The sequence below is a fragment of the Panthera tigris genome, chromosome B2 (genome assembly GCF_018350195.1).
Source record: "Panthera tigris isolate Pti1 chromosome B2, P.tigris_Pti1_mat1.1, whole genome shotgun sequence".
In the NCBI taxonomy this organism is placed as follows: Eukaryota; Metazoa; Chordata; class Mammalia; order Carnivora; family Felidae; genus Panthera; species Panthera tigris.
In genome coordinates, this window is record NC_056664.1 from 112,749,022 (window position 1) to 112,765,593 (window position 16,572).

General features: G+C 38.0%; 1 protein-coding gene and 1 pseudogene across 12 annotated transcripts in view; one reads left to right on the top strand and one right to left on the bottom strand.

Moving 5' to 3' along the window:
• The window catches only part of LOC102961283 (tRNA (guanine(10)-N2)-methyltransferase homolog), a 100,947-nt gene that overhangs the window by 60,469 nt on the left and 23,906 nt on the right, over nucleotides 1-16,572 (top strand). For 11 of the 12 annotated variants that reach the window (XM_042987126.1, XM_042987120.1, XM_042987121.1 and 8 more), the window contains 4 exons: nucleotides 1,460-1,540; nucleotides 4,593-4,757; nucleotides 5,209-5,281; nucleotides 5,403-5,534. In XM_042987126.1, the coding sequence (XP_042843060.1) occupies nucleotides 1,460-1,540; nucleotides 4,593-4,757; nucleotides 5,209-5,281; nucleotides 5,403-5,534 (451 nt within the window). Of the gene's footprint in view, nucleotides 1-1,459; nucleotides 1,541-4,592; nucleotides 4,758-5,208; nucleotides 5,282-5,402; nucleotides 5,535-15,947; nucleotides 15,986-16,572 lie in introns of those variants that run through there. The other variant, XM_042987125.1, reaches the window with a different exon arrangement.
• On the bottom strand, nucleotides 5,733-15,449 carry LOC102969829 (annotated as a pseudogene).

Genomic DNA, 16,572 nt, shown 5'->3' on the forward strand with positions numbered 1-16,572 from the left:
CACTCTAACCAAATGGATAAGGTTCTGTTTAAGGAAGCACAGGAAAGCTTTTCTGTTCCCCTTGGCAACTAGTTCTTCTAGGTGAGTATCTGCCTTAATTGGCAGAATTGTAGTAATTCCTCATAATTTGGGTGAAGTGATTTTGTGAGAATTCCAAGTCATCACAACACAGTATCTTTCCTAAATATGGACGGTTCCATTTATAGAGCAAGAGTAGTAAGGTCATAGCTTACCTCTCACACAAATGCTTCTGGTAGTTAGTATGAGGGAACCTAGGTTTTGGTTTCTGCTGTACTTTTAGTCCTTCATTTCTCTTCTTCATGGACTTCAATAATAGCAGTCAGTTACAGTATTTTTCACAAGCAAAGTATATTTAAGTACATGTTCCCAGACTGTGTTTTAAATGGCTATGGAAGGAACACCATTCAATTATAGATCTTGACCCTCTGGAGGCACTACCCATCCTCGTGTTAGAGATGACCTTTTTAAAGGATATAAGGGAAAATACATAGTTATTTTCCCTTATCTGAGTTGGTGCATAGTTTAAGAATATATTTCTGATGTCCGTTTTACTGACACGCCTTTCTATAGTATAGCTATTAGGACAAAGAGCATTTTACGTTGGATGATTAAAAAGTAAAGTTCAATGAGAAGTACAGTTATTAAAATATTTAACTTTGTGACTTTTTTCTTAAACAATTTAAAAATGTTATTACTTTTTAAAGACTTCCTTTAATTTTTAAATCTTTATTAGGATTTTCTTTGTATGTGAGCTGGTCACAGCTAACAAGTTATTTAGTCCGGTCAAATTGCATTGGGATATTTGTTCTAACTTTGATCACAGCACGAAGTAAACAGAAAAGTTGTATTATTTTTGTGTATGCTTGATAATAGTTATTCAGAAATTCATTTTTACAGTTTAAAAAAAGAGATTATCGCTTCACTGGTTACAGGAATAACTATTTCTTGTCCTAACATTTTAATTTTTGTAGGGATTAATGTCTTACATTTTAATTATGCCCTCTTTAGTTATTTGAAACCCTGATTTCAGTGGGAATTGAGCCCAAATGTCAGAATTTATTTATTGCCAACTCTTTAGCAGCCTTTTGTGCTCATTTGTAAGCAAGGATCAAGATGCTTTGTATAGATGTCTCAAAGTCAGATGAAGATGTCTAAACATACATTATTTTGATCAAAAAGTAATTTTCCCTAAGTAGTGCATTTAGAGTAATGATGCCAGGACATGCATTAATTCCCTATGTTGTGACCATTGTAATGAGCACAGCTTTGGGGTTTGTTTTTTTAGTTCTGAGGCCTGCTAAATATAGTCAGGACCAGTGTTACTCTATGGTACTCTGCCTACAGCTAGTCAGTAAGACTCTGGATCAAATTAAATAGGGGAAGAAACAACAGTCTGGGACTTTCTGGTTAAAAGACCATAATTGTGTGATTTTTTCAGGTGGCCTTCTGATAGCATCTGCTCATTTTGGTGCATATGTATGTGGGACAGACATAGACTACAATACAGTTCATGGCCTAGGTGAGTAGAGGTTCTAGACAGTGTTACAGTCTTTGTTCTTGTACCAAATGTGCCTTTATAATAATTAAACAGGTTTATATGGTATTATACATCTATCTTTAGTGTTAAGATACAGAGTTGTGATATAATGTAGTTTTACTTATTTTTCCAAACAGTAAGATTTCATTGGTTATCTGCTTTTTATGAAGTGATCCAGTATGTACAAAGTGATCTCCTGGGTAACACAAAGATGGCTAAGGAAGAGCTCTCCCCTCAGAGGTATTTATGGTTTTAGTAAGAGAGATTTTTTTCCCCTTTGTTTTATAGTAAGAGATTTCTAAAAAGTTGGCAAACTACAAGGCTGTGAACTTTAGAGTTGGGAAAGAAGTTGGAGAGGGACTAGCCATTTTATTTATTTTTTAGAGAGAGAGAGAGGGCACAAGTGAGCAAGGGGCAGAGAGAGAGAGAGAAAGAGAGAGGGAAGAGCTAGAGAGAAGCAGGGCTCACCCTAAGCGGGGCTTGTGCTCACCTGAAGCAGGGCTCAAGCTCATCTGATGTGGGACTTGAACTGATGAGCCATGAGATCATGATCTGGGCTGAAGTCAGATGCTTGACTAACTGAGCCCACCCGGGCGCCCAAAACAAGCCATTTTCTAATCAGCCTGTCCATATTAATAAAACATACAGTTTCTTTTTAAAGATTGTCACCATTTTTTTATTCAGTAATCATATATTGTGTGAATACTAGATTAATTTCTAGTCCTTGAATACTATATCGATTTTAATTTCATAACCAACCAAAATATCTTTGAAACAGTTAAAGTGATAGTAACTTAGAAGATTCTGCGTTAGACTGAGGTTAACTTGAGACAAATATTTGCTTGCTTTTGAGGCAATTTTGGAAATTATTTTGAAATCTAGACACTTTGCTAATGTATGTATGTGATTGGGTGGAATTGAATCAAACTGGAAAAATTTCTATACTTCCATATTCCATAATATTTCCATATTACCTGAATAGTACTAAAAATGTCAAGTTTCACTGATGATTTTGAAATTCTGTTCATGTTGGTATTCAATTATTGTATCTAGAGTCAGCCTTTTGAACACCCTTTTTCTGTTTGTCACCCAGTTATTCTCAAGTTATTGTATTGGTAAGAATTTACCATACTTTTTTCCCCCCTAAAAAATTTGACATATTGTGCTTGATGAACAGTTTTTTCCTAACTTGACTATAAGGAATTTAGTATATTTACCATAAGGAAAATTGGTTATATTAAGTTCACCTAAATGGGCTATCCAGAAAAAGATATTCTTGGCAATATGTTAGAGCAGACAGAGTGTTAAAAATTATTCTAGTTAGCTTTTAGTAGAAGCAATATGTTTGCTTTAAGGGGATTGTCCTGTATAATTTAATAGAATTCTTATTTATGAAAATTATGTTTTTTTTATTTTTATTTTTTTATTTAAAAAAAAATTTTTTTTTTTAACATTTTTATTTATTTTTGAGACAGAGAGAGACAGAGCATGAATGGGGAGGGGCGGGGAGAGAGGGAGACACAGAATCGGAAGCAGGCTCCAGGCTCTGAGCCATCAGCCCAGAGCCCGACGCAGGGCTCGAACTCATGGACCATGAGATCGTGACCTGAGCTGAAGTCGGACGCTTAACCGACTGAGCCACCCAGGCGCCCCTGAAAATTATGTTTAAAGTTATTTATAACCTTTCAGTTTACTTGTATAGAATTCTGATTGAGGTTGAATTTTTTCAGAGCTTATCCCAGATGCTGTTAAATAGGCCCTTTGTTTCTTATGCTTATAATCTCTTTCTATACTCTGAAATATTCTCAAATTTCTGCTATTTTAAAAATACAAAACCTTTTCTATTCCTGTAGGAGCCCTCTAGCTGCCACTATTTTCCTTTTCCTTTTGCCAAAGTGTATCTTGAAAGGTGGTATTTACTTGCTGTCTCTTTTTCTTCATCTCTCACTGTCTTCTGCCCAGTATTTTCTAACTTCTGTGCCTGCTGAAATCTCTTAGTAGGACCACAGATCTACATCATTTGGCAGTGTTGACCTTTGTAAACCTCCCTTGGTTTCCTAGACAGTGATCTCATCAGGTGGTACTTGCTTGACTGTTCTGTCTCTGGCTCCTTAAGGCCTTGCAGTTTTCTTTGACCTGTATTAACATGTTGTTTTCTCCAGGCATCTCTCTTTGACCACTTCTCCTATCACAGTGCATGTTATTCAGAGTCATGTCATTCTTCTTCTTTTGATTTTTAAATTTTGTTTTTATTGTGAAGTAGATAAGATGCAGAAGAGTGTATAAAAATAGAATAACTATAGAACAAACACATAACTGCCACCTAGGTCAATAAAAATGTCATTCGTTCTTACAGGATTAACTTTAAGTGCATATATTCTGGCCTGTACCCACTAAATAGCTCTTTCTGAATGATCTATAGGTAGCTGATAAGCAAGGTTGATACATCTCAAGTAAATCTCATTTTTTCCCTTAAGCTTGTTTTCCTCTTGGTTTTTCTGATCTTAATCAACAGTGTCATCATCCACTTGTGATGCCTAAACCAGAACTTTGAACTTCTTCCTTCAATCCTCATTTTAACTTTTCTTCTGTAATGTCTCCATTTTGCTTCCTCTCTCCATGGTCCTAAAGCTCCATATCTCCCAAGTTAGCTCTCTTCATTTATCATTTATCTGATTCATCACTATTTCTATATGGGGCTGTTTGCTCCTGCAGGAAAAGGACCATGTTGTTTTCAGCTCTGTATCTTACTTGTATATGCTTTGAGTTTGGTAAGTATTGAATGAGTGTTTTAAGGCAGTTTCACTTGAAACGTGACAGAACAAGATCAGGTAGAAAGTATGTTTTACTGTTCAAAATATTTTTTGTAGTAAATGGAAATAAAAATAAGTTTATGTAAATAAAATTAATAACTTGAACAAGTTTTATTGTAAATATAGGTGTAAAGGAGTTAAAAATTACTTCTAGCTAAATGACAAGAAGTAAGAATGCTCTATTTGATTTAGTTTCTGTATTCCTTTTTCTTTCCCTTCAGGAAAGGCTAGTAGGAAAAACCAGAAATGGAGAGGACCAGATGAAAACATTAGGGCAAATCTTCGGCAGTATGGTTTAGAGAAGTATTACCTTGATGTCCTGGTTTCAGATGCATCTAAACCTTCCTGGAGGAAGGGCACATATTTTGATGCAATCATCACTGACCGTAAGTTTATTTTTATACAAAAGTAGGAGTAGAATTAGTTCCCTAAAGTCACTTACACTTAAAATACAAAACTTATCAACACACACAAGAATGTCAGCCTTGTCTTCTCCCTACCTCTACTGTCTTCGTATTTCTTTATTTTTCCCTCTGGGACAATAATATCCAGTCTAGTATCAGGTATTGCATTTGGTAATCTCTTTTAGGCCTCTTTTAGTTTGTCACGCTTTCACAGCCTTTCTTTTTTATGACACTGACATTTTTGAAGAACACATTGGTTTGCTGGCCCTCCCACGGTTTTAAGTAGAATCTTCCTTGTGTTGTGTATTCTTGGCTGGAATATTTTATAGGCAGCAATGCGTTACTTGAGTGTCACTCTAGAGACCCATGATGTCCATCTGCGCCTCATTGGTGATTAGGTGACTTTTGACCACATTACTTGTTTTTTACGTAGCCCCATATGGTATCAGAGAATCTACAAGAAGAACAGGTTCTCAGAAGGAAATACCAAAGGGGATTGAAAAATGGTAAGTGACAGTTAAATGCAATAGGTTACTATTTTGAAAAGAGCATGTTGTTCTTTTTAATTAGCATAGTTTAAGCCTTAAGATTTTTCATTGATTTTGAAATTTTGTTTTCTTTTTCTAGTCCAGAAAGCCATGTTCCTGTTTCCCTGAGTTATCATCTGAGTGACATGTTTTTTGACCTGTTAAACTTTGCAGCGGAGACCCTTGTATTAGGTGGAAGACTAGTCTATTGGTTACCAGTATACACACCAGAGTATGTAATGTTAAATAATTTTATTTTTTAATTTCACTTTCGTTATGGTATTTGTATATCTAGTATATTTTCCCCCTATTTCCAGTTGTATTCAGGGTAAATATATTTGTGTTTAATGTTTATAACAGTCTTTGTTTACCTACATATGTGTATAAAACCAGCCCTTTTCTCTTATTGAATTGCTTTAACCTTTTTATTTTATATCAAAAGTTGGCAAGCTATAGCCTGTGGGCCAGATGTGGTCCTCAGCCTATTTTTGTAAGGCACTTGAGCTGTGTTCTTACATTTTTAAAGAGTTGTTAAAAAATAAAAAAAACAACAACAAAGAAAGACATGTTACAGAAACATATGTGGTCCACAAAGGCTAAAGTACTTACTGTCTGGCCTTTTAGAGGAAAGGTTTGCCAACCACTGTTTTATATGATTTTTAACTCAGTGTCTGATAAATCATAGCTCTTCAGTAACTGTTTTGCCAGGCCACAAACATAGGTAATTTTTAACAGCTTAGTGGAGTGATTCATCTACTACTAGCTAGCTTTAAATATCTATTGGCTATTATGATCACCTTAAATGCAGTAATTTTTTTTTTTTTTTAATTAGAGCATGTGTGCATGGGAGAGAGGCAGAGAGAGAGAGAATCTTATATATATATATATATTTTTTTTTTTTTTTTGAGAGAGAGAGAGAGAGAGAGATTAAGGCAGAGAGAGAGGGGCAGAGAGGGAAACAGAGAATCCCAATCAGGCTCCATGCTGTCAGAGCAGGGCCTAATACTGGGCTCAATCCCACAAACCGTGAGATCATGACTTGAGCTGAATCATGAGTCAGATGCCTAACAGACTGAGCCACCCAAGTGCCCTGAGAGAATCTTAAGCAGGCTCCATGCTCAGTGAGGAGCCCTGTGCAGGGCTCAGTCCCACAACCCTGGGATCATGACCTGAGCTGAAATCAAGAGTCGGATACTCAACCGACTGAGCTACCCAGGCTCCCTGCAATAAATCTTTTTTATTGTATTGTATTGTATTGTATTGTATTTTTTTATGCGTGAGCCGGGAGGGGAAGAGTGAGAGGGGGACAGAGGATCCAAAGCAGGCTCTGTGCTGACAGCAGTGAGCCCAGTGTGGGGCTTGGACTCAAACTGTGACATCATGACCTGAGCTGAAGTTGGATGCTCAACTGAGTGAGCCACCCAGGCACAACATCTTTGTTAAAAGCTAATACCAAAATAAAAGTTGTGCATATATTTAAAGCCCTGATTATGTTCAATATTGTTGGTTTGGGTTTCATTATTCAGTAATTATTAATTATAAACAGAGCTGTATATAACAACAATGAAACACAAGATATCTTGAATAAGACAGCATCTTTAGGTTTCAAAGATAGTTTAGAATTAGGTTGAAAATTTGGCTGTTTCTTCAATCTGCCATAGAAATATTTTTAAAAAATTTTGTAGTTCCTGTATCTGCTATACATAATTATATAGAAAGCATTTTAGAACAGTGTTAACTTTCTGTCTTTTCAAAATGGCGGATGGTCCTTCAGCTGTTGGAAGCCGTGCTGGTTTTTGTTTTATAAATGTGTTGGAAGTTACCATGGCTTAACTTAAGTCATGCATTTGTTTATCAGCTGATAAGACTGTATACATTCCTGCCCAGACTTCTTAACACTGACCTGTGATAATCTCATTTAATCTTTTCATTTTAGAAATAAGGAAAATTACTTCCAAGGAGTGAAGTGACTTGTCTAAAGTTAATAGCTAGCTAGCTAATTAGTTTCCTTGTTCTCAGGGCTGTGTTCACTTAATTTAACAGTTAACCAGATCTCAGGTACCAGATCTTTATTAATATTTTCAGAGAAGAACACATTTATTTCTTTCTATACAAAAGTGGTTCCTGCCTTAGATAAGCTGAATTCCAGCAGTAAATTTTTAGAAAACTTATTTTGAGATAGTTTCAGACTTACATAGAAGTTTCAAATGTAGCACAAAAAATTCCCCTCATCCAGAGTTTCCTTCCAACCATTAATGTCATCTACTGTATCCTCCTTTCTCATTCATTGCATAATCACATACCCATTGTCATTCATCCTTTTTGAAACTAAGAAGTTGCAGATAGTAATGCCCCATCACTTGTACTTCTCAGAAACCAGAACATTCTTGTCAAACCACAGTCAACCCTCCAAGTTTGGAAATCAGTATTGATAACACTGCTGTTCAGTACATGGACCTTATTCACATTTCATCAGTTGCAGTCCATCTGAGAAAATGTGCTCTATTAAACCATCTTGTCATTCTCCTCCAGTCTGGAATATGTCCCCATTCTTTTCTTTTGTGTCTTTGATAGTTTTGTAGAGTATACAGCGTATATTCTAAAGGTTGACCCTCCCAGGGTCCATCTGATGTTTCTTTTTTATTTATTTATTTATTTTTAATATGAAATTTATTGTCAAATTGGTTTCCATACAACACCCAGTGCTCATCCCAACAGGTGTCCTCAGTGCCCATCACCCACTTTCCCCTCCCTCCCACCCCCTGTCAACCCTCAGTTTATTCTCAGTATTTAAGAGTCTCTTATGTTTTGGCTCCCTCCGTCTCTAACCCTTTTTTTTTTTTTTTTCCTTCCCCTCCCCCATGGTCTTCTGGTAAATTTCTCAGGATCCACATAAGAGTGAAAATGTATAGTATCTGACTTTCTCTGTATGACTTATTTCACTTAGCATAACACTCTCCAGTTCCATCCACATTGCTACAAAAGGCCAGATTTCATTCTTTCTCATTGCCAGGTAGTATTCCATTGTGTATATAAACCACAATTTCTTTATCCATTCATCAGTTGATGGACATTTAGGCTCTTTCCATAATCTGGCTGTTGTTGAAAGCGCTGCTGTAAACATTGGGGTACAAGTGCCCCTATGCATCAGCACTCCTATATCCCTTGGGTAAATTCCTAGCAGTGCTATTGCTGGGTCATAGGGTAGATATATTTTTAATTTTTTGAGGAACGTCCACACTGTTTTCCAGAGTGGCTGCACCAGTTTGCATTCCCACCAACAGTGCAAGAGGGTTCCCATTTCTCCACATCCTCTCCAGCATCTGTAGTCTTCTGATTTGTTCATTTTAGCCACTCTGACTGGCATGAGGTGGTATCTGAGTGTGGTTTCGATTTGTATTTCCCTGATGAGGAGCGACGTTGAGCATCTTTTCATGTGCCTGTTGGCCATCTGGATGTCTTTAGAGAAGTGTTCTGCCCATTTCTTCACTGGATTATTTGTTTTTTGGGCGTGGAGTTTGGTGAGTTCATTATAGATTTTGGATACTAGCTCTTTGTCTGATATGTCATTTGCAAATATCTTTTCCCATTCTGTCGGTTGCCTTTTAGTTTTGTTGATTGTTTCCTTTGCAGTACAGAAGGTTTTATCTTGATGAGGTCCCAATAGGTCATTTTTGCTTTTAATTCCCTTGCCTTTGGAGATGTGTCAAGTAAGAAATTGCTGCCGCTGAGGTCAGAGAGGTTTTTCCTGCTTTCTCCTCTAGGGTTTTGATGGTTTCCTGTCTCACATTCAGGTCCTTTATCCATTTTGAGTTTATTTTTGTGAGTGGTATAAGAAAGTGGTCTAGTTTCATTCTTCTGCATGTTGCTGTCCAGTTCTCCCAGCACCATTTGTTAAAGAGACTTTTTTCCCATTGGAAATTCTTTCCTGCCTTGTCAAAGATTAGTTGGCCATACTTTTGTGGGTCCAATTCTGGAGTCTCTATTCTATTCCATTGGTCTATGTGTCTGTTTTTGTGCCAATACCATGCTGTCTTGATGATTACAGCTTTGTAGTAGAGGCTAAAGTCTGGGATTGTGATGCATCCCGCTTTGGTCTTCTTCTTCAATATTACTTTGGCTATTCAGGGTCTTTTGTGGTTCCATACAAATTTTAGGATTGCTTGTTCTAGCGTCGAGAAGAATGCTGGTGCAATTTTGATTGGGATTGCATTGAATGTATAGATTGCTTTGGGTAGTATTGACATTTTAACAATATTCTTCTACTATGAGCATGGAATGTTTTTCCATTTCTTCATATCTTATTCAATTTCCTTCATAAGCTTTCTATAGTTTTCAGCATGGTTAGGTTTATTCCTAGGTATTTTATGATTCTTGGTGCAATTGTGAATGGGATCAGTTTCTTTGTCTTCCTGTTGCTTCATTATTAGTGTATAAGAATGCAACTGATTTTTGTACCTTAATTTTGTATCCTGTGACTTTGCTGAATTCATGTATCAGTTCTAGCAGACTTATGGTGGAGTCTGTTGGGTTTTCCATGTATAATATCATGTCATCTGCAAAAAGTGAAAGCTTGACTTCATTCAATTTCTTGAATTGACTTTATTCAATTTCTTTGCTGGTTATGGGTCTGTTCAAGTTTTCTATTTCTTCCTGTTTGAGTTTTGGAAGTGTGTGGATGCTTAGGAATTTGTCCATTTCTTCCAGGTTGTCCAGTTTGTTGGCATATAATTTTTCATAGTATTCCCTGATAATTGCTTGTATTTCTGAGGGATTGGTTGTAATAATTCCATTTTCATTCATGATTTTATCTATTTGGGTCATCTCCCTTTTCTTTTTGAGAAGCCTGGCTAGAGGTTTATCAATTTTGTTTATTTTTTCAAAAAACCAACTCTTGGTTTCATTGATCTGCTCTACAGATTTTTTAGATTCTGTATTGTGTATTATTTCTCTTCTTCTGTTGGGTTTGGGGTGTCTTTGCTGTTCTGCTTCTATTTCCTTTAGGTGTGCTGTTCAATTTTGTATTGGGGATTTTTCTTGTTTCTTGAGATAGGCCTGGATTGCAATGTATTTTCCTCTCAGGATTGCCTTTCCTGCATCCCAAAGCGTTTGGATTGTTGTATTTTCATTTTCATTTGTTTCCATATATTTTTAATTTCTTCTCTAATAGCCTGGTTGACCTATTCATTCTTTAGTAGGGTGTTCTTTAACCTCCATGCTCTTGGAGGTTTTCTAGACTTTTTCCTGTGGTTAATTTCAAGTTTCATAGCATTGCAGTCTCAAAGTGTGCATGGTATGATCTCAATTCTTTTATACTTATGAAGGGCTGTTTTGTGACCCAGTATGTGACCTATCTTGGAGAATGTTCCATGTGCACTTGAGAAGAAAGTATATTCTGTTGCTTTGGGATGCAGAGTTCTAAATATATCTGTCAAGTCCATCTGATCCAATGTATCATTCAGGGCCCTTGTTTCTTTATTGATCCTGTGTCTACATGATCTATCCATTGTTGTAAGTGGGGTATTAAAGTCTCTTGCAATGACCATATTCTTATCAATAAGGTTGCTTATGTTTGTGATTAATTGTTTTATATATTTGGGGGCTCCCATATTTGGCGCATAGACATTTATAATTGTTAGCTCTTCCTGATGGATAGACCCTGTAATTATTATATAATGCCTTTTTCATTTCTTGTTACAGCCTTTAATTTAAAGTCTAGTTTGTCTGATATAAGTATGGCTATTCCAGCTTTCTTTTGACTTGCAGTAGCATGATAGATAGTTCTCCATCCCCTCACTTTCAATCTGAAGGTGTCCTCAGGTTTAAAATGAGTCTCTTGTAGACAGCAAATAGATGGGTCTTGTTTTTTTATCCATTCTGATACCCTATGTCTTTTGGTTGGAGCATTTAGTCCATTTACATTCAGTGTTATTATTGAAAGATAGGGGTTTAGAGTCATTGTGATGTCTGTAGCTTTCATGCTTGTACTGATGTCTCTGGTACTTTGTGGTCCTTGCAACATTTCACTCACAGAATCCCTCTTAGGATCTCTTGTAGGGCTGGTTTAGTGGTGATGAATTCCTTCAGTTTTTGTTTGTTTGGGAAAATCTTTATCTCTCCTTCTATTCTGAATGACAGACTTGCTGGAGAAAGGATTCTTGGCTGCATATTTTTTCTGTTCATCACATTGAAGATTTCCTGCCATTCCTTTCTGGCCTGCCAAGTTTCAGTAGATAGGTCTGCTACTGCCCTTTATGTGTCTACCTTTGTAAGTTAAGACCTGTTTATCCCTACCTGCTTTCAGAATTCTCTCCTTATCCTTGTATTTTTCCAGTTCCACTATGATATGTCTTGCAGAAGATCGATTCAAATTACGTCTGAAGGGAGTTCTCTGTGCCTCTTGGATTTCAATGCCTGTTTCCTTCCCCAGATCAGGGAAGTTCTCAGCTATGATTTGTTGAAGTACACCTTCAGCCCCTTTCTCTCTTCTTCTTCTGGAATTCCTATGATACGGATATTGTTCCATTTGATTGCATCACTTAGTTCTCAAATTCTCCCCTCATACTCCTGGATTTTTTTATTTCTCATTTTTTCAGCTTCCTCTTTTCCCATAATTTTATCTTCTTTTTTTTAAAATTTTAAAAAATGTTTTTATTTATTTTTGAGACAGAGACAGCATGAGCAAGGGAGGGGCAGAGAGAGAGGGAGACACAGAATCTGAAGCAGGCTCAAGCTCTGAGCTGTCAGCACAGAGCCCAACACGGGGCTTGAACTCACGGACTGTGAGATCATGACCTGAGCTGTAGTCGGACACTTAATTGACTGAGCCACCCAGGCGCCCCACATAATTTCATCTTCTAATTCACCTATTCTTTCCTCTGCCTCTTCAGTCTGTGCTATGGCTGCCTCCATTTTATTTTGTACCTCATTTATAGCATTTTTTAGTTACCCATGACTAGGTTTTAGTCTCTTTATCTCTATAGCAATAGATTCTCTGCTGTCCTCTATGCTTTTTTCAAGCCCAGCGATGAATTTTATGACTATTATTCTAAATTCTTTTTCCATTATGTTGCTTAAATCGTTTTTGATCAATTCGTTAGCTGTCGCTACTTCCTGGAGTTTCTTTTGAGGAGAATTCTTACGTGTCATCATTTTTGGTAGTTCCTGCGGTAGCTCCAAACTGCAGGGCACTTCCCCTGTGCTGTCCAGAGAAACTTGTGTTGGTGGGCGGGCCGCAGTCAGACCCGATGTCTGCCCCCAGCCCACCGTTGGGGCCACAGTCAGACTGGTGTGTACTTTATCTTCCCCTCTCCCAGGGTCAGGACTCACTGTGAAGTGGTGTGGCCTCTGTCTGGGCTACTTGCAGACTGCCAGGCTTGTGGTGCTGCTTCGATGGGATCTGGCATATTAGCTGGGGTGGATCCGCAAGGTGCACAGGGGCGGGAGGGGCAGGTTTAGCTAGCTTTACTGATGGTGGTCCCCTGCAGCACCAGGAGGGAGGCAGGCCCATCAGAGGGATGGATCCACAGAAGCACAGCGTTGGGCATTTGCGCGGTGCAAGCAAGTTTGGTGACAGGAACTGGTTCCTTTTGGAATTTCAGCTGGAGGATGGGAGAGGGAAATGGCGCTTGCCAGCGCCTTTGTTCCCCTGCCAAGCTCAGCTCTGTCTCCCGGGGCTCGACAACTCTCCCTCCCGGTGTTGTCTAGCCCTCCTGCTCTCTGAGCAGAGCTGTTGACTTTTAACATTCCAGATGTTAAGTCCCGCTAGCTGTCAGAACTCACGGACTCTGGCCCCTCTGCTTTTTCAAGGGGCTCTGCCTTGCCTGGTGGGCTGCCCCTCCGCTGCCCCGGCTCCTTCCCATCAGTCCGTGTAGCATGCACCACCTCTCCGCCCTTCCTACCCTCTTCCGTGGGCCTCTTGTCTACGCTTGGCTCCGGAGAGTCCGTTCTGCTAGTCTTCCGGCGGTTTTCTGGGTTATTTAGGCAGATGTGGGTGGAATCTATAGATCAGCAGGATGAGGTGAGCCCAGTGTCCTCCTATGCCGCCATCTTCCTGTTGATGTCTCCCTCCATCTGATGTTTCTTTTAGGACCAGATTCAGGTAATGATCTTGGTAGGAATACTACAAAAATTATACTGTGTTTTTCATGCACTGCATCGTGGGGCACACAGAGTTAACTGCTACTAGAGATCTTAAATTTGATCATCTAGTCCTGTTGTTCTCTGTCAGGTTTCTCCACTGTGAGCCATCGTTTTCTTCTTTGATTAGTATTTCATCAGGGGAGATATCCCAGTATTACATCACTGTCTTGTTCATCCAGTCACTATTCACATTGTCAATTCCATTGTTTACAACCACCACAATGATGACTTTTCTGTTCCATCACTCCTTCTACATTTCTAAGTTGGCATTCTACAGTAAGGAAGAGTTTTCCCTTCTTCCCCTATTTGTTTACTAATTTATTAATTTATATTTTTATGGAGTGCTTAATTTATACTTTTATGGATGCTTGTATTATTCACTGGGCTATAATTTATTATTGTCACTATTTTGTTGTTCAAATTGTCTCAGATTTGATCAGTGGGAGTTACTTTGAGGTGGTTCCTCTGTCCTTTTGAAATATTCCCATTAGTTTTTGTGTACTTATTATTTTTTTGGCATTTCTGACTGCCCACTATTTTGTTGTTTTGTATTTAATTATAATTCAAGTTGAATGTGCTTAAGAATATCTTTTGTAGTTCTTTTATTTATTCCTTTCTCTTTATACAAAATTAAATTGGAGGTACTTTTAAGTATTTTTAATATTTCTAAAGACCTTACAAATGGACATTGGATATTTTTTTCAGTGACTTCTCAATTTTAATAATTTTCAACAATGAGAAATTTCCAAATGCATATAACCAAAGGGATATTTTAGAAGTAGAAAAGGGATACATGCTTTTATCACATTTTTTTTTTTTTACCCTAGATGTTTATCAAGGGAAAGCTCTCATCTAGGTATGTGTCTGATGCACACATGGGAAGACTACTATGGTATTTACTTCCCTGACTTTATCTCTCAAGAAATTTATGTCCATGTTCTCTAATGTTCATAATTAGGCTTCTGTTGTTTTACCCTCCCTGTACTTTTTTTTTCTTTCTATTTTTACTTTTATTTGCATTTATTTTATGCAGAATTTACTCCTGGGACATAATTTTTTGTTTCTTCTTAAAAAGATTTTTTTTTAAATGTTTATTCATTTTTGAGAGACATAGAATGCAAGTGGGGATGGGGCATAGAGAGAGAGGGAGACACAGAATCTGAAGCAGGCTCCAGGCTCTGAGCTGTCTGCACAGAGCCCGATGCAGGGCTTGAACTCATGAACCATGAGATCATGGCCTGAGCCGAAGTTGGTTGCCTAACTGACTGAGCCACCCAGGTGCCCCTTCTTCAGTTTCTTCTGGGGTATATTTTTGTTCTGTGCAACCTCCTCTTCTGGTTTGGGAACAGTCTGCTCTTTTTCAGTAAGGATTATCTCACTGAAAAGAGATCATCTCACTGAAAGTGTGGCAGGGAGAGCTCACGTATGGGTTAATCTGACTGTGAGCCCTGTAAGTTCCATGCCACATCTTGGGGGCTTTGTTCAGCTAGATATGCTCAATGACCAGAAAATCTGCATCTAAACCCTTAAACTCAGCATTACTCTCTGCATTTTTAAGCATGTGCAATAAAAATTCGGCTCTCTTTTTAGGCCACTGACCCTGTGTGCAGCCCCACTCTCTGGCCTGGGCACACCTACCACTCTGCCATTGTAGCAATGGAATGGCACACATTGCTTCTGCAAAGTGACATCCTTCAAATACTCGGTGGCTTTTCAGATATGCAAACCCTTGATGGCCTGGGAAGTTTCACATGTGTTCTTAAAGTGAACATGATGATTTGAACCTCTTGATTTGCATGATTTTGTGGGGGTTTTTTGGGTCAAGTGAATAGAAAACCATTCTCAGAGGTCACCTCAGGCTGCATCTGGGAAGAGGAAGATCTCCTTCTCTTTAGCCTAAAGTGACCTTACTAATGAAATATTATTATTACTGTTAACTTATTAATGAACTTAGTTTGTCTTGTGTTGGGAAATAAATTATTTTTACTTCTGTACTATATGTCATCCAAAATCTTTGTTCTTTTTAAAATAGCACAATATTATGGTGAATTTAAGACTAAAATCATCTAGAAATGTTTGAAATAATGTTCTTGGTTCCAAATTAAACAATTTAGAATTTGTTTGGTTATATTGTATTGACAATATAGCTTTTTAAGAATAAAGATTTCATTTTAAAAAGTCAGGTTTTTTTTTATTTTTTTAACGTTTTATTTATTTTTGAAACAGGGAGAGACAGAACATGAACGGGGGAGGGTCAGAGAGAGAGGGAGGCACAGAATCTGAAACAGGCTCCAGGCTCTGAGCTGTCAGCACAGAGCCCGACGCGGGGCTCGAACTCACGGACCATGAGATTATGACCTGAGCCGAAGTCGGCCGCTTAACCGACTAAGCCACCCAGGTGCCCCAAAGATTTCATTTTAAAATACATTAGCACAGATTAATTTTATTTTTTTTATTTTTATTAAAAAAATTTTTTTTAAATGTCTTTATTTATTTTTGAAAGAGACAGAGCATGAGTCGGGGAGGAGCAGAGAGAGAGGGAGACACAGAATTCGAAGCAGGCTCCAGGCTCTGAGCTGTCAGCATAGAGCCCGATGTGGGGCTCGAACTCACTGTGAGATCATGACCTGAGCTGAAGCCCGACAGTCAACTGAATGAGCCACCCAGGTGCCCCGAGCACAGCTTAATTTTAAAATGTTTGTATTTTTGGTCTATTGAATATAGGCTTTTAGTTCTACTGAATTCATTTACTCAATCAAATTCTGTTACATGATTCAAGTTTAAAAATAAGAATTACATATTATAATCAAGTTCAGGCATTACTCTTTAAATCCAGGGCATTTTATTTATTTTATTTTATTTTATTTATTTATTTATTTTTTTAATTTTATTTTTTTTAACGTTTATTTATTTTTGAGACAGAGAGAGACACAGCATGAACGGGCGAGGGGCAGAGAGAGAGGGAGACACAGAATCCGAAGCAGGCTCCAGGCTCTGAGCCATCAGCCCAGAGCCCGACGTGGGGCTCAAAGTCACGGACCGCGAGATCGTGACCTGAGCTGAAGTCGGATGCTTTAACCGACTGAGCCACCCAGGCGCCCCAAAATCCAGGGCATTTTAAAAGTATA